The following is a 19,115-nucleotide window of genomic DNA, read 5'->3' as shown; positions in this document are numbered from 1 at the left end:
ACATGCCTTGATTCAATCCACTGACAGCACGTCAACCCCTGTATACCACATCGCTCCAATTCACTCTATTCCTTGCCCTCCTTTCACCCTCCTGCATGTTCAGGCCCCGATCACACAAAATCCTTTTCACTCCATCTTTCCACCTCCAATTTGGTCTCCCTCTTCTCCTCGTTCCCTCCACCTCCGACACATATATCCTCTTGGTCAATCTTTCCTCACTCATTCTCTTCATGTGCCCAAACCATTTCAAAACACCCTCTTCTGCTCTCTCAACCACGCTCTTTTTATTTCCACACATCTCTCTTACCCTTACGTTACTTACTCGATCAAACCACCTCACACCACACATTGTCCTCAAACATCTCATTTCCAGCACATCCATCCTCCTGCGCACAACTCTATCCATAGCCCACGCCTCGCAACCATACAACATTGTTGAAACTACTATTCCTTCAAACATACCCATTTTTGCTTTCCGGGATAATGTTCTCGACTTCCACACATTTTTCAAGGCTCCCAAAATTTTCGCCCCCTCCCCCACCCTATGATCCACTTCCGCTTCCATGGTTCCATCCGCTGACAGATCCACTCCCAGATATCTAAAACACTTCACTTCCTCCAGTTTTTCTCCATTCAAACTCACCTCCCAATTGACTTGACCCTCAACCCTACTGTACCTAATAACCTTGCTCTTATTCACATTTACTCTTAACTTTCTTCTTCCACACACTTTACCAAACTCCGTCACCAGCTTCTGCAGTTTCTCACATGAATCCGCCACCAGCGCTGTATCATCAGCGAACAACAACTGACTCACTTCCCAAGCTCTCTCATCCCCAACAGACTTCATACTTGCCCCTCTTTCCAAGACTCTTGCATTTACCTCCCTAACAACCCCATCCATAAACAAATTAAACAACCATGGAGACATCACACACCCCTGCCGCAAACCTACATTCACTGAGAACCAATCACTTTCCTCTCTTCCTACACGTACACATGCCTTACATCCTCGATAAAAACTTTTTACTGCTTCTAACAACTTGCCTCCCACACCATATATTCTTAATACCTTCCACAGAGCATCTCTATCAACTCTATCATATGCCTTCTCCAGATCCATAAATGCTACATACAAATCCATTTGCTTTTCTAAGTATTTCTCACATACATTCTTCAAAGCAAACACCTGATCCACACATCCTCTACCACTTCTGAAACCACACTGCTCTTCCCCAATCTGATATATATATATATATATATATATATATATATATATATATATATGAAACATACCATTGACTTTGTCAGCGTCCCTTTATAGATATCTGCCCCCCTGGCTATCTAAATGAACGTTACTCATGTACTCATCCAACTGTGGAAATATCCAGCTCACTCTAATCGTAAGCTCGCGTGTGAGTGGTTAACTAGGAACTAATATGGCCTCCCAGATCGGTCATGTCTGTGATACCTCATCTGTGTATCTTCAGCCAAATGGCTGCCTACATCCAATAAACTGTTATTCATTCATTTATTCTTTTACATACACACACACACACACACACACACACACACACACACACACACACACACACACACACACATTATGTTATATATATATATATATATATATATATATATATATATATATATATATATATATATATATATACACGGTTAGAGAAATGGCCCTAAACTACAAGCCAGTTCTATTACCTACTAGCGTAGCTTGTAAGATATTATACAGTTAACCGGGAAACACTGAAAAGATATCTTGAGACAACAAACTCCTGAAGTGGAAGACATCAAAGACAAAAGTGTCTTGCGTGATGTATCTGTTGGTGGCGGCAAGCGACACCTCAAAGGAGAAGCAGGGAAAGATGAGTGGGGTTGTATTACGTATTCCAGAAGACCTTTGGTGTTTGGCAGAGGAGAAGGACTGCATATACAGAATGACGGTCATCAGACAGAGAGGAAAGATGAAAGAAATCACTTCTTGTATATGGTGCCTTTTCAAGCTGGGTAAGGGATGATTTGCCAAGCAGGGTAGATCCATGTCTGAATCTGTTTGCTCATAATGCCAAAATTATGAAAGAAATAGAATATTAGGACAGACTTCGAACTAATACAGATGGAGCTTTGCAAAATACACCACTGGTCTGATGACTTTGCGGGCGAAATTCGGTTCCTTTGAAACTGCAGCCTTGAAAACGGGCGAGTGACTAAACAGACCCCAGACATTGTCACGAGCCTTTGGGACAAGCCTAGGCCAGTGGCATACATAAACATCCAGGCAGCAGAGTGAAGTCCAGCGATGCATGTCTTAATGGAGGACCTGATCCTGTTACAAAGGGACTCTTCCACAAGTCTCTAACCTGCCAGTGAAGTAAAGAGAAGGATAAGCCGTCCAATTAGGAGCAGAAATTCTCGTTCCTGTGGGTAAAGTCTCTGCTGACTTAATGTCTGGAACGACTACAGTAGAAAGTCTACACAACTCAAGAGTTCCTCAAAAAGAATACGTCAGAAATTGCCACAAACATCCGTCGAAGTATCCCGGACGGGCACCTGAATCTAAGGGCAATGCGTGACATGTTACTGTATAGAACAGCTTCAGGCCACACAACCACCTCACAGAATCAGCCCATTTATGGGTAAGCTTGAGGGACATCACCCTAGAGGTCTGTTAACACTTTCCAGATGGTCTGTATGTTATGAGGAGATGAGACACATACTGGGGCAAGGCTGTCAACTAGACGCGGTCACTGAATATGTGTTGCTGAGGAGCATGAAGACTCCGGGTGGGGGTTCAAAAGGGGACGTGGGATGGCAGAGCCACAGTACATAGAGTGGTTCTCTACGGCAGCCTTGATCAAAGAAGACCTCTGCCTTGCATGAGTTGACTACCGTGAATGACACCTAAGCCACGAGTGTACGGTACACAGATGCGTCTAAGGCTAGACGAGAGAAGGGCATGGCAGACACACGTGGGAGCTTTATATTTCCCTGGCTCTACAGAAGTCCTTACCATCACAACCCTTTCCTGTGAAGTATTCATTACCCTCAATGACAGTGACGGAGGAAGTGATCTGTAAAGACCCTTTCCAGCTTCTCGTTCGGAGGTGAGTGAGTGACTACAGGTGAGCGCAGCGAGAACATGGATGAGGCGTCCCCTGTGGCATGTGCCGCTACCACGCCCCTTCACACCATCAACCTCCAAGAACAGATACACACTTCGACCTGTAACTATAACTTCCTTTGGCCGACTGCTCTCCGAAAAGAGGATGCCTCCAGCCATTCCTGCGGCATGAGAGGAGGAGATCCAACACATATGTAGATGGCAAAGCATTGATGAACGCAATACCCATGTCATGGTGTATCTCCATATGAGGAGAGATGTGTCGGGGACATAGCAAGTATGTAGGAAGTCACGATGGTCGAGAAATGGAGGTATTCAATGGGTATCTCATCCTCTGTCGTACAAAAAGATAATAAGAAGACAGTGTTACACAACACACATTTGCACAATACACACATTACACGTGCAATACACACAATACAGTGTGTGTGTGTGTGTGTGTGTGTGTGTGTGTGTGTGTGTGTGTGTGTGTGTGTGCACATACATAAACAAATACAATAGGCAGTGCGCTTGCAGAAAATATATTGTAATACATACAGTACATAAAACATAAGTACGCAATATACACAATGCATACATGCAACTCATCAGAGCGCCCAACACACACACACACACACACACACACCTCCCAGCCATACATATACATGATATGAATGTAGATATGCACTGTGTATAACCTCTTATTCCCGTCAGCGAATCGTAAAGATAGCGAGTAAAGGAATTCTCCCAACCTGTGGACCTTCCTCCTTCTTCGTGATGTGTTGGAGGAGTGATGTGTACACATCCCTCACGTGTGCCGTACATCTTGACCACATCGTGTCTCGGCGAACATAGTCTCTCCTAACGTCTTTGAACATCCAATCCCCAATCAGATTGAACACCTCTGAGGTCGTAATGGCGTAAAAGACCAGTATATCTAGTCATTCCACTTGAGTATAAAGGACATTTAGTTAGCTATGAACCTTCTGTGGTGTAGTGGTTAGCTTTGCTGACCGTGACGCATTCACGGGACGCCCAGGGTCGAACCCCGCATAGGTTCAAATCCTGGTTGTGGTAATCGGTCCATAGTCAACCCAGGTGTTCATTCTTCCCTAGAAGAATTTGATAAAATGAGTACCTGATTATAGTCTAGGGAATATATATATATATATATATATATATATATATATATATATATATATATATATATATATATATATATATATATATATATATATATATTGCTTTGTCGCTGTCTCCCGCGTTAGCGAGGTAGCGCAAGGATACAGACGAAAGAATGGCCCAACCCATCCACATACACATGTATTTACATACACGTCCACACATGCAAATATACATACCTATACATCTCAACGTATGCATATATATACATACACACAGACATATACATATATACACATGTACATAATTCATACTGTCTGCCTTTATTCATCCCCATCGCCAGCCCGCCACACATGAAATAACAACCCCCTACCTCCTCATGTGCGCGAGGTAGCGCTAGGAAAAGACAACAAAGGCCACATTCGGTCACACTCAATCTCTAGCTGTCATGTAATACTACACCGAAACCACAGCTCCCTTTCCACATCCAGGCCCCACACAACTTTCCATGGTTTACCCCAGACGCTTCACATGCCCTGGTTCAATCCATTGACAGCACGTCGACCCCGGTATACCACATAGTTCCAATTCACTCTATTCATTGCACGCCTTTCACCCTCCTGCATGTTCAGGCCCCGATCACACAAAATCTTTTTCACTCCATCTTTCCACATCCAGTTTGGTCTCTCACTTCTCCTCGTTCCCTCCACCTCTGACACATATATCCTCTTGGTCAATCTTTCCTCACTCATTCTCTCCATGTGACCAAACCATTTCAAAACACCCTCTTCTGCTCTCTCAACCACACTCTTTTTATTACAACACATCTCTCTTACCCTGTTATTACTTACTCGATCAAACCACCTCACACCACATATTGTCCTCAAACATCTCATTTCCAGCACATCCACCCTCCTACGCACAACTCTATCCATAGCCCACGCCTCGCAACCATATAACATTGTTGGAACCACTATTCCTTCAAACATACCCATTTTTGCTTTCTGAGATAATGTTCTCGACTTCCACACATTCTTCAGCGCTCCCAGAACTTCCGCCCCCTCCCCCACCCTATGATTCACTTCCGCTTCCATGGTTCCATCTGCTGCCAAATCCACTCCCAGATATCTATTTATATGAATATATATATATATATATATATATATATATATATATATATATATATATATATATATATATATATATATATATATATATATATATATCTTTCAAACTATTCGCCATTTCCCTCATTAGCAAGGTAACGTTAAGAACAGAGGACTGGGCCTCTGAGGGAATATCCTCACCTGGCCCCCTTCTCTGTTCCTTCTTTTGGAAAATTAAAAAAAAAACAAGAGAGGAGGATTTGCAGCCTTTCGCTCCCTCCCCTTTTAGTCGCCTTCTACGACACGCAGGGAATACGTGGGAAGTATTCTTTCTCCCCTATCCCCAGGGATAGGTTATTTAATGTATGTATGACTCATGGTGAGGTGCCTGAGGATTGGCGGAATGCGTGCATAGTGCCATTGTACAAAGGCAAAGGGGATAAGAGTGAGTGCTCAAATTACAGAGGTATAAGTTTGTTGAGTATTCCTGGTAAATTATATGGGAGGGTATTGATTGAGAGGGTGAAGGCATGTACAGAGCATCAGATTGGGGAAGAGCAGTGTGGTTTCAGAAGTGGTAGAGGATGTGTGGAACAGGTGTTTGCTTTGAAGAATGTATGTGAGAAATACTTAGAAAAGTAAATGGATTTGTATGTAGCATTTATGGATCTGGAGAAGGCATATGATAGAGTTGATAGAGATGCTCTGTGGAAGGTATTAAGAATATATGGTGTGGGAGGCAAGTTGTCAGAAGCAGTGAAAAGTTTTTATCGAGGATGTAAGGCATGTGTACGTGTAGGAAGAGAGGAAAGTGATTGGTTCTCAGTGAATGTAGGTTTGCGGCAGGGGTGTGTCATGTCTCCATGGTTGTTTAATTTGTTTATGGATGGGGTTGTTAGGGAGGTGAATGCAAGAGTTTTGGAAAGAGAGGCAAGTATGAAGTCTGTTGGGGATGAGAGAGCTTGGGAAGTGAGTCAGTTGTTGTTCGCTGATGATACAGCGCTGGTGGCTGATTCATGTGAGAAACTGCAGAAGCTGGTGACTGAGTTTGGTAAAGTGTGTGAAAGAAGAAAGTTAAGAGTAAATGTGAATAAGAGCAAGGTTATTAGGTACAGTAGGGTTGAGGGTCAAGTCAATTGGGAGGTAAGTTTGAATGGAGAAAAACTGGAGGAAGTAAAGTGTTTTAGATATCTGGGAGTGGATCTGGCAGCGGATGGAATGCGGAAGTGAATCACAGGGTCGGGGAGGGGGCGAAAATCCTGGGAGCCTTGAAGAATGTGTGGAAGTCGAGAACATTATCTCGGAAAGCAAAAATGGGTATGTTTGAAGGAATAGTGGTTCCAACAATGTTGTATGGTTGCAAGGCGTGGGCTATGGATAGAGTTGTGCGCAGGAGGATGGATGTGCTGGAAATGAGATGTTTGAGGACAATGTGTGGTGTGAGGTAGTTTGATCGAGTAAGTAATGTAAGGGTAAGAGAGATGTGTGGAAATAAAAAGAGCGTGGTTGAGAGAGCAGAAGAGGGCGTTTTGAAATGGTTTGGGCACATGGAAAGAATGAGTGAGGAAAGATTGACCAAGAGGATATATGTGTCGGAGGTGGAGGGAACGAGGAGAAGTGGGAGACCAAATTGGAGGTGGAAAGATGGAGTGAAAAAGATTTTGTGTGATCGGGGCCTGACATGCAGGAGGGTGAAAGGAGGGCAAGGAATAGAGTGAATTGGATCGATGTGGTATACCGGGGTTGACGTGCTGTCAGTGGATTGAATCAAGGGATGTGAAGCGTCTGGGGTAAACCATGGAAAGCTGTGTAGGTATGTATATTTGCGTGTGTGGACGTGTATTTATATACATGTGTATGGGGGTGGGTTGGGCCATTTCTTTCGTCTGTTTCCTTGCGCTACCTCGCAAACGCGGGATACAGCGACAAAAAAAAAAAAAAAAAATATATATATATATATATATATATATATATATATATATATATATATATATATATATATATATATTTCTTTTCTATCTTTCATACTATTCGCCGTTTCCCGCATTAGTGAATTAGCGTAAAGAACAGAGGACTGGGCCTTTGAGGGAATACCCTCACCTGGTCCCCTTCTCTGTTCCCTCTTTTGGAAAAAAAAGAAAAAAAATTATATATATATATATATATATATATATATATATATATATTTCTCTATCCATTGTATGGCTGCGTGTGGACGAAACACACCTCTCCTCTCTCCCTCCGTCTCTCCTCCTCCAGCATGTATGTTGGGTCGGCCATGCTGGGCCTGGGACACCCGCAGCTCTCGCTGATGCAGAGGATCCGCTCCACGCTCGGGATGCCCTTCATCCCACCCATCGGCATCTTGCCCAGGGACCCGCAGCCTCGCTCCATGCTCAAGAGGGAGACCAGGTGGGTGACCGAGTCGTTATCAACACCACCAGGGAAACAGGGATGACTCAACCCACGTGACTGATAACGCTTATCTTGATAGTCGTGATAAATGATGTAGATAGATTTATTGAGTCTTTGATGTAGGATTTTTTTTTTTGCATGGATATGACATGACAGGGAAAGACGCAAGAGACCTGGCAATTAGTGACGTAACTTTAAAAGTCGCAGACCTACAGCTGTTTCTACCTGTCTGTGAGGGGTCATTCACAAGACTGATAGCCTAGATGGGAAACTTCATTTTGATAAGAACTTGTATCTTTTTTCCCCTATGAAAGGTGTATGCAGGAGTGTTATAACTAACCAGTATCTGGTTCTGCTTTTTCTCTCTTAGGCCCTCAGATTAAACTGATTTGCATCAACATACATTACTCTCAGTCATATTCTACGACCGTCTGACATGACTGGTCCTCTTCTGAGCTACTGGAAATGGTAATCTGTCGTCTGGTCTCCTCTGATGTCCCACTTTTTCTTGTTTTTACCTCCTTTTCTTCTTCTTTTCTTTCAAACTATTCGCCATTTCCCGCATTAGCGAGGTAGCGTTAAGAACAGAGGACTGGGCCTTTGAGGGAATACCCTCACCTGGCCCAATTCTCTGTTCCTTCTTTTGGAAAAAAAAAAAAAAAAAAAAAAGAGAGGGGAGGATTTCCAGCCCCCCGCTCCCTCCCCTTTTAGTCGCCTTCTACGACACGCAGGGAATACGTGGGAAGTATTCTTAATCCCCTATCCCCTATCTGCGGTTATTTTTGGGTGGGTTGGGCAGTGTAAGTCATCAACACTCTCTCGCAAGGGTAAGTACAGGCAAGGAATGCTGGTAGTAATGCTAGAACGATTTTACTTAGGAGGAACCAAGCCTTTATTGTGAGTAACAGCGTTGCACACCTGACAACACACACCTGGCTTAGGTTAGGGCGTAGCTCTCATTTGTACTGCACGGGGAGGGAGTTGTACACTCGTGGGACCCCATCTCCTGTGTGTGTGCATACATAGGAGTAAACACATGGGACATGTATACTAGGTTAAGAGAAGGGGTGATACGAGTGCCATAGTTCTCTCTGTATGCAACACACAAATAGTAATTACATCGGGTAATCACACCAACTCATGTAGCTCGACACAGGAATAAGGTGGAGTGGATGACCAGTGGAGGTCAGGGGCAGGTGAGGATAGTTGTAGGAGAAGATGGTGGTGTGTGGAAGAGGATTGAAGGATAACGGATGGCCGGTGGAGGATAGAGCAGGTGAGGATAGTTGTAGGGGGAGGTAGCTGTGTAGGAATGAGGGATGGAGGGTGTGTAGGGAAGTGGTAGGAGCAGAGGAGGGTATGTGAGGCGGTAAAGACCAAGATTTGAAAGTTTATTTACATCCAAGAAGGGATTCTACGTTTGAGGTTGCTATACTAAACGTGCCATTGTTTGGCGCTATGATTTAGAAGTAGCTATACTATACATACAATTGTTTGGTTCCATGATTCAGGGGTTGCTATGCTAATCACGCCATTGTTTGCCTCTATAATTCAGGAGTTTCTGTGCTAATCATACCATTGTTTGCCTCCGTAATTTCTACTTCCAGTCTTACTCTCTCCTAAAACCATCTCATCCTTCGAAAACTAAGCCTAACCATCATCCAGTCTCTGAGATGGTCGTGTTGATCACAGTGGATGACACACACGTGTTGTTCCAGATGCTTGCTCGCGTCAATCAAGTCTACGCTCAAGGCCTTCCTTTTCCAGGTCGCTAGGCATCTTGCTTGCTGCAGCCACCACAAGAGATGGTATACAGACACACACACACGCCAGCACTGTGGTCTCCATCACTGCATCCGGGTTATATCGTGTTATCCTGGAGTGTTGTGTTTAATCGGCAGAATACTTGTGTGTTGCGCCTGAGAGGCTGGCGGCAGTGACCCATTGTCGGGTGGGTTGCATTGCTCACAGATATGAGTTGTTCTCGAAGGTTGCTGAGGATACTTGCCACCTCCTGGCCACATTCCTTGAAGGCGAGCTGAGGTAACATGCTCCCGAATGCATGGGGTGTCTTATGTGAAAGTATCAGAACGTTCGGCTTAATTCACCAGTCATGATGAGAACAGCAGTTTATCAGCTTGTCTTTGTTTTACGTTTTTCTTCTCCTGAACGCTTTCAAGTTCAAGCTGTTGTTTATCTTTCTTTTGTTTGCCATTAGCCGAGTGTCCAGAAATGGGAGTAATTCTTCCTGCCCCTACTGAAAGGTGAACTGAATGGATGGCCTCTGTGTTCTTCAATCTGTCTTTTGGATGCTGGAGACTGAACTGGTCGAGTGTGATAAATTGAAGTTTAAAGTGCACAGGAAGGCCACGAATAAAGACGTCTAACCTGATGTATTAGCATTCCCATCATGATGGATGGATCATGTGAGACGCTCTGATTGCTTTCTTTTTTTATGCGATGGCTACACAGAATATCCAGTCAGGAACATTTTAAGGATGAGTGCCAGTACATCAGACACAGACATTTGTGGAATTAAAGTTCCCTCAGCACGTCAGAAAGGTGTGTGGAAAGCAGGAGGAGAGAATCCTGAGCCATCCTAAGGAGCAACGCGAATCTGTCAGGGAGAGTCATCACTCCGGCAGAGGATACTGTCTTCATCCTCTTACATGTACATTGAGGACGTGTGCTAAATAAACAAGACAATCCAGGAAAGTACCAGAAATATCGGATGCAGTGATAAACACAACAAGGATGGTGTGTACTTTACATTATCCCTTGTACCGGATGCAGCAAGATGTACGCAAGAGAGGCGTCTTGGAACTTAGCTAACCTCTTCATAGTAGATAAGTGTCGAGAGAATATAAATGAATATACAGGCCGACCTGACAAGGGGGTTTGTCATAATGAAAGAGAACAGAAACTCAAAAGTTTAGTGTGGTAGGAGTAGAAAGAAGTACAGATATTTCAAACATGGAGACATGAAAATTTTATATACTTAAGGAGATGCAAATGTCAATCATGGATCTGAAGCGAAACAGCAAGTCTAGGATTAAGCATATATATATATATATATATATATATATATATATATATATATATATATATGGTACCGCTTTCCATTATTCTAATTCTGTCTATGCCTTTCCTCAAGTTGGGCTGCCAAAACAACATAATATTCAAGATAGGGACACACCAGTGAGTTGTAGAAAATGAGGATAATTTTCCTAGATTTAGATTTGAATTTCGTTCGTCTTTTTTTTTTTTTATTGCTCCTGTGTATGGTCTACTTGGCTTTAAGTCACATCTTCCACTACCTGTATGTTAAAGTGCACATACCAATAATAGAATTCGTTTGCTACGTGCGAACCCAATCCATAGATTTGTCTATGTCAATTTGAAGCTGTAGACTTCCAGTTTCTGCTATAGATTTATTTTCCAGCTTATCATCGTCCGGGATTTTCCGCATCTTACGATGCAGCCCATTATCAATAACATTAATTTATAGGAGAAAGAGAACCGGTCCAAAGACTGATCCCTGTGGCACCCCACTTGTTACGTCTAACCATTCAGAAGCTTAACCATTAAGACCTACTCGTTATCTTCCTTACAACAACAGCATCACTGTACCTCAATGTGAATGTGATCTTGATGGTGTTATCTTAGATATCTTGTAATCTTGATGGTGTTATCTTAAATATCTTGTAATCTTGGTGTTATTTTAGATATCTTGTCTTTGTTATCACGTTCATTTTGTTCTCTGATATTAGGGACTGCATCTCCCGTGTTGCCTCTTATCCTCATGTCCTATTTAACTAACTCTTCTTTCCATCTCTACTTCACTACCTCTTCTGAGTTGGGATTAAACCACTTGCTGGCCAAACATTTTAAATTTCATTTATCCACGTCCTTGCCTCTGGCTCTATCCAAAGACCACATTTTTCACCCCTATGCATCATTTTTCTCTGGTTCTAAAACTTACTTAATGTTCCACTATAGACAGACATTTTCTTTCAGTTAGCACTGCCGTTTCATGAGCCGCTGTTCAGCAGACACTGCAGTCCTCCTTGCTACTAGCCAGTTAGCACTGCTCTCTTCCTTTCCCATGGTCATTAGCATTCTGTTCCACACGCTGCTGTTCAGCAGACGTTACAGACCTTCTTGCTATTAACCAGCTAGGCCCTGCTGCCTCACTGTCTGCTGGTTGTCGGGCACTGTTATCCCACTCACTGCTAGTCAGTGAGAAGCAGGCACTGCTATCTCTATTCCTGCTTCCCGATAGGCACTGCAGCTAAAAGTTTACCTTGTCTAGGTGTAAATTCAGATCAGGGAGACTCCTGTGTGTTGACACTAAACACGAATCATGAGATCCCGCCAAAGTGTTGCAAGCTTTTTGCTTACTGGTGTTTTCTAAGGCAAGATAAAGGTTTTGTTATGAGTTCTCACATTCTATAGTCACAGGACGGACCTTTCTCAGTCATCAACAGTATCAGTATGAGTATGAGTATATATATCGGCTTTCGAGTATTACTTCAAGTAGTAGACATTATCTGCGAAGTCATTAATATGTCATTCAAAAAAGACCTTGATGTAGTCATGATTTACCCACATATCCTCCCTGGAGCATTACTGAATGTTTGTAGTACAAGCTGATATCAGAATAGGCATACTTTTGGTAAACTATGATCATAAGTTATTAGATTAAACGTATTAAGTATTCATTATTCTTTAAGTTCACGATACGCAGAATGTAATCAACAGAAGAAACTTTAACATCGCTCACCACTTGGTAAGGTGCAGTGTAAGATGCTGATGTCTCATAACACCGTTAATGTGACCATGATTGTAGATAAAGTATGATAATAAGTTTTCTAAGATTTGCCATTGTCAGGTTGAGTAAGGAGAGTAGTACAGTGTTGTCTGTATGTGCAGCGTGTGGAGCGATGCCAGCGGCAGCGTGGGCACGGGAGGAGCCAGCACCACCAACAGGGACATGATGCTCAGGAGAGCCTATGGCTCCCAGCTCGACTTGACAGGTCAGGTCATGAGAGCCTTGGCATTTGTTAGTCTCGTCTTGCGTAGCACCGAGATGTAAAATGATCGAGTGCTCAGCTACACCATGGTTGTAGCTCTCCCTACATCAGTGTTCAACACTATATACATATATATATATATATATATATATATATATATATATATATATATATATATATATATATATATATACAAGGATATGGGTGAGAAAAGAGTGGTAAGCATGAGTCATCTAGGAAGAGAGACTTGTGAGATTGAGACATGAGAGATTGAGTGTAGAATGGTCAAATGTGAGAGTAAAGGAAAATAGTGAAGTGGGTGAGGCATGGGAGGCATTCTAGGTAGCAGTGCTGGCATGTGCGAGAGAAGTGTGAGGCGTGCGGAAGATAGGAGGTGGGGAGGTGAGAAAGGACAGTGAGTGGTGGAATGACGAAGTAAATCTGCAAGTGAAAGAGAAAACTGAGGTGTATGGGCGATTATTACAGAGAAGGACAACTGATAGGGAGATGTACAAGAAAAATCGGCAGGAAGTTAAGAGGAAGGTGCAGGGGTTGAAAAAGAGGGCAAATTTAATGTAGGGGTGAGTGAATACCAGTGAACTTTAGGGAGGATAAGATGTTTTGGAGGAGGTTAATAGTCTGAGGAAAACAAGAGAACAAATAGGAACATCAGTGAGGGCAGCAAATGGGGAAGTGGTATTAAACAGGTAGTGATGAGATGAGATGTAATGACTAGTGTATGTGTTTGATGATAGGTGGCAGATGTCGGGTGTTTGGGTTAGGTTGGTATGCGAAGTTAGAGAGTCTTGGAAAATGGTTTAGTGAATAGAGAAGAGATGGTGAAAGCCTTGCGTAAGAAGAAATAGGGCAAGGCGGATGAAGAGGATGGTATTGCACTTGGATGGCCTAAGAAAGGGGGTGACTGTGTTGCTGATTGGTTCGTTAGGAAATCTTTAATGTATGTATGGATCATGATGAGGTGACTGAGGATCGGCAGATTGCAAGTATAGTGCCGGTGTATGAAGGCAAGGCAAGAAGGACAAAGGTGATTGCTCAAACAACAGAGGTAGAAGTTTGTTGAGTGCAGGTGTATGGGAGGGTATTGATTGAGAGGGCGAAGACATGTACAGAGCATCTGACTTTGGAGGAACAATGCTGTTTCAGGACTGGTAGGGTATGCGTGGATAAGGTGTGTGCATACAAGAATGTGTGTGAGACATACTTAGACAAACAGAAGGACTTGTATGTAGCATTTATGGATCTGGAGAAGGCATATGTTAGGGTTCATAGAGATGTCTTAGGGAAGGTATTACGATTATATATGGTGTAGGAGGAAAGCCATAACTAGAAGCGGTGCGAAGTTTTTATCAAGAATGTCGGGTGTGTGTACAAGAAGGGAGGAGAGTGAATGGTTTCATGTGAAGGTTGGTTTGAGGGAGGGGTGTGTGATGTCATCATAGCTGTTTGATTTGTTAATGAATAAGGTGGTGAGAAAGTGAAATGCAAGTGTATAGGAAAGAGGGCTGAGTATGCAGCCTGTAGGTGATGAGGGTGTCTGGAAAGTGAGTCAGTTTCCGACTACTGGCTTGCAGCTTGGTGAAGAGGATCTTTGAGATGAATGTATGACTACATCTTTTCATCTGCCGTTTAGAAGTCTAGAGCTAGGTCTGCTGTCCCAGCCATTCCTTATCTCTAGCCAGAAGAGACTTTGTCAGAACTGGAAGATGGTGTAGTGTGAGGACGTCATGGCGTCACCGACAGGTAGGGGAGTGTGTGTGCTTGATTTTTTCATGTACCAGCCTGTGAATGGACAGGCCTTGGGCAGCTAGTTTCGAACGACTGAATAGTTGGGTAGATGTTATTTGTCAATAAACCTTCAGTAATTCGGTTCTCTAACTCGACTGTTTTCAAGACAAGAGAAACATATCTTTTCAATTAATCCTTTTTATCACTATAGTTTATTGATCCTATGAATATATGTCATACATGTTCTTCATGAGAACCCTTCATGAACATTAGAGTACCAGGATATGTTATGAGAGGTGTATAGTGTTACAGTACGAGGTAGCTGCATGCAGCCCTAGAATGTGACGTGGTTCGGCAAGCCACTGCGAGACGGGAGGCTGTGATACGTTTTCTACCCCGCAGGTGTTGATGGGTTCGGGTTCCGTGAGGAGAGAAGTAGCCAGACGACAGATGACCTCCTGGATCCCCTCATTCCCAGGCTGAGGCGACGGATCGCCCGGGCAGTGAGGGAGAACGAGATTGACGTGGCCGAGGGGAGGGAATTTTTCACCATCACACACACCTGGATGAACTCGCAGGTGTGCCACAGGCAGACGAAAGATGTTTAGGTGGATCAAGTTCATTCATTTTTAATGTTTTAAGTTTCTAACACCGCTTTCATTTCTTATACTTTCTCTTGTTTTCATCATGATAATTGTATTAATTCAGTATCATTATACATACATCATTCTTTTTTCTCTTTCATGCGTGTTCGCCAGCTAACGCATAATTGAGATAGATCCAGGAACAGAAGAAGAAAAGGCCTCATCCGCTCACATCCACTCTCTATCTGTCATGTGTAATACACCGAAACCACAGTTTCCTATCCACATCCAGGCCCCACAGACCTCTCCATGGCTTGCCCGGGCTGTTCAGTCCGCTGACAGCACGTTGCCCCCTTTATAACATCTCTCCAATTCGCTCTGTCCCGTGCCAGCGTTTCACCCTCATGCATGTTCAGGCCCTGAGCACTCCTTTTTCCCTCCATCTTCCCTCTCCAGTTTAGTCTCCCGCTTCTCCTTGTTCCCTCCACATATATCCTCTTTGTCAACCTCTCCTCACTCATTCTCTCCATATATCCAAACCGTTTTAATACACCATCTTCTGCTCTCAAACACACTCTTCTTATTACCACTTATCTCTTCACGTATCATTATGTAGTTGATCAACCCTCCTTACACCACATATGTCCTCAGACATTTCATTATCAACATATTCACTCTCCTCCGTACATTCTTATCTATGACCCATACCTCGCATCCATACATAATCGTCTATTATACCTTTAGATATACCCATTTTTGCCCGCCCAAACAGTGACTTCAATTTCCACACATTCCTCAATGCTCTCAAAATCCTCGTCCCCTCATTCACCCAATGACTTATCTCCGCAGCCATGGTTCCATTCGCTGCCATGTCCACTCCGAGGTATCTGAAACAACCCACTTCCCCAGATTTTCTCCAATCAAACTCACACGCCAAGTAACCAGTCTCTTTGCACTGCTAAACCTAATAACCTTGCCTTTATTCACACTCACAAATTTCTCCTTTCGCACACTCTCCTCAACTTAGCACCACTAATGCATTTTCTCACTCAAATCTGCCACCAGTGCTGTGTCAACAACTGATTTATTTCTCAGTCCCCTCACTTCTTACAGAATGAAACACTGCCCTTCTCTACAACAATCTTGCGTTTACCTCCCTAACAAGTAAAATAGCCATGGTGACATCACACACCCCTGCCGCAGAACCAGCTTCATCCAGAATCCTTTACCCTCCTCTTTACCTACTCGCACACACACTGTACTCTCTTAATCATAACTTTTCACTGCTACTAACTTTCCCTCACACGCCATATATTCGTAACACCTTTCACAGAACATCTTTATCAACCCTATCATATGGTTTCTCCAGACCCGTAAATGCCACATACAAATCCATCTGCTTTTCTAAATATTTCTCACACATTCTTCAAAGCAAACACCTGATCCACACATCCTCTACCACTTATGAAACCACACTGCTCCTCCCCATATTGTTGCTCTGTGAATGCACCTACCCTCTTGCTCTGTGAATGCACCCTTCCTCTAAATCACCGCTTTTTCATATCACTACCAGGTACACTAAACAAACTCATGCCTCTGTAATTTGGACACCCGTCTTTATCCCCCTTGCCTTTATACAGTGGCACTATACATACATTCTGCCAATCCTCAGGCACTTCACCATGATCCATACATACACTGAGAATCCTAACCTAACCAATCAACAACACAGTCACCCCCTTGCTCAAGAAATTCAAGTGAATACCATCGATTCCAGTCGCCTTGCCACATCTCAACTTACGCAAGGCTTTCACCACATCTGTTCTCCTCACCAAACCACTCTCCATGACTCTCTCACTTCGCATACCATCTTTACCCGAACACCCTATATCTGCCACGCTATCATCAGACATAATCTACAGTCCTTCATAGTACATACTCTCTCCATCTCTTCACCTCATCACTACCTGTTACCACGCCCATTTGCCCACTTCACAGGTTTGCCCATCTTTTTTTCTTGTCTTTCTCGCACTTCCTTCCAAAACATCTTTTTATTCTCACTGAAGTTTAAAGATACTCTCTCACCCCAACTCTCATCTGCCTTCTCTTCAACCCTCGCACCTTCCTCTTGACCTCCTACTGCTTTCTCCTGCACATCTCCCGATCTCTTGCATGACTTCTCTTTTCTCTTTCGCTTGCGACTTTACTTCGTCATCTCATCACTCACTACCTTTTTTCACCTGCACCTTCCACATGCCACTGGCATCTCTCGCACATGCCATCACTGCTTCCCTAAATACCTCCCATTCCTCACCCACTCCCATAACTTGTTTACTCTTACCTTTCAATCTGCACTCAGTCTCTCCTGACATTTCTTCACACAAGTCTCTTTTCCGAGGTCAGTTACTTTCACCACCCTATTTCTTACCCATATCTTTTCCTCTTTTCCGTAATCCCCTATAAATCTTCACCTTCGCTTCCACCAGGTAATGATCAGACATCACACCAGCTGCCCTTCTCAGCACAATATCCAAGTCTCTACTGAACGCATATCAATTAGCAAGTAACCCAGTAATGCCTGCTAACCATCTTTTCTACTCAACCGCGTGTACTTATGCGTGTTTCTGTTTCCAAACCAGGTATTCCCAGTCAGTAGTCTTTTCACTACACTCCACAACCTGTTAGCCATTTCTAATCACCCTTACTGAATATCCCATATCCCCAGTTATATTTTCATTTGCCACAATACACACCTTCGCATTTAGCTCATCCATCACAAATGCTCGGTCTCTTGCATTGAAACTGCTGACAGACTCACTCAGTTGCTCCCAAAACACTCGCCTCTATTCATTATCTTTTCGTGGCTAGGGGATTATGCGCTAATGATCACTCATTTTTCTTAATCCACTTTAATTCTTACCCATATCAATCTGGAGCTCACTTCCTTACACTCTCACACACTCCCACAACTCCTGCTTCAGCAGTATTGCTATCCCTTCCTTAGCCTTTGCCCTCAGGCAACTAAGACATTTCCAAGCCACTCTTCCTCTTTACTCTTGAGTTTTGTTCCACTCAGAGTTAGAACATTCAGGTTCCTTTCCTCAAAAATACTGCCTCTGCATTTCTGCTGTCTTCTCGTGTTAGTTACGTCCACGCGCATTCAGGCACCCCAGCCTGGGCCTTCAAGGAAGATATGCATTCCTTTCTTGGTTTTCCAGTCCCCTGCTCTCGCCCTTCTTAGTCACCTTCGAGGACACAAAGGGGTAATACGTGGGTACTCTTCTTTCTCTCCTATCACCATATATATATATATATATATATATATATATATATATATATATATATATATATATATATATATATACATAAAGGCCCAGTCATCTGTTCTTGACGCTACCTCACGGATGATAAGCGGTAGAGTGAGATAGTTAAGTTGCTAATGGGAGAAAAAAAAGAAGTGTATAGGCGCTTCCTGCAGCGTAGAAGCGCGAAATGGTTACAACAGCACAACAAGAAATAGCATGAGGTCAAGGGAAAGGTGCAGGGGCTGAAAAAGAGGGAAAATGAGAGACGGATGCGGGAGAATATCGGCTAACTTCTGGGAGAATAAGACAGTGTGATAGAAGAAGGCAAATAGTATGAGGAAAACAAGAGAACACATCGGGGGCGTCTGTGATGGGAGGAGATGGAGAAGATGTATCAGGTAATGAACACCGATGAATGTGTTAGAGGATATGATGCACATGCAGGGTGTCTGGGACGTGGAGGTATGCGGAGCAAGTGAGCCATGCCAAGTGGTGAAAGAAGAAGAGGTGTTGAAAGCTTTGCGTAAGGTAAAGTGTGGTAAGGCAGCTGCAGTGAATGGGACTGCACTTCAATTTTTCATAATAGGTGGAAACAATGTTGTTGACTGGTTTGTCCACATTTTCACCGCATGTCTAGCTCATGGTGAGGTCCAAGAGGGCTGGCAGAATGCCTATACTGTGCCATTGTA

General features: G+C 43.3%; 1 protein-coding gene across 2 annotated transcripts in view; it reads left to right on the top strand.

Moving 5' to 3' along the window:
* Positions 1-19,115, top strand: part of LOC139765811 (metabotropic glutamate receptor 5-like) — a 173,759-nt gene that overhangs the window by 144,280 nt on the left and 10,364 nt on the right. The window contains exons 18-20 of one of the 2 annotated variants that reach the window (XM_071693604.1): positions 7,603-7,755; positions 12,691-12,794; positions 14,940-15,115. In XM_071693604.1, the coding sequence (XP_071549705.1) occupies positions 7,603-7,755; positions 12,691-12,794; positions 14,940-15,115 (433 nt within the window). Of the gene's footprint in view, positions 1-7,602; positions 7,756-12,690; positions 12,795-14,939; positions 15,146-19,115 lie in introns of both variants that reach the window. The other variant, XM_071693605.1, reaches the window with a different exon arrangement.

The sequence above is a fragment of the Panulirus ornatus genome, chromosome 56 (genome assembly GCF_036320965.1).
Source record: "Panulirus ornatus isolate Po-2019 chromosome 56, ASM3632096v1, whole genome shotgun sequence".
In the NCBI taxonomy this organism is placed as follows: Eukaryota; Metazoa; Arthropoda; class Malacostraca; order Decapoda; family Palinuridae; genus Panulirus; species Panulirus ornatus.
The sequence above is the reverse complement of the archived record's forward strand: the minus strand, read 5'-3'. Positions and strand labels throughout refer to the sequence as shown.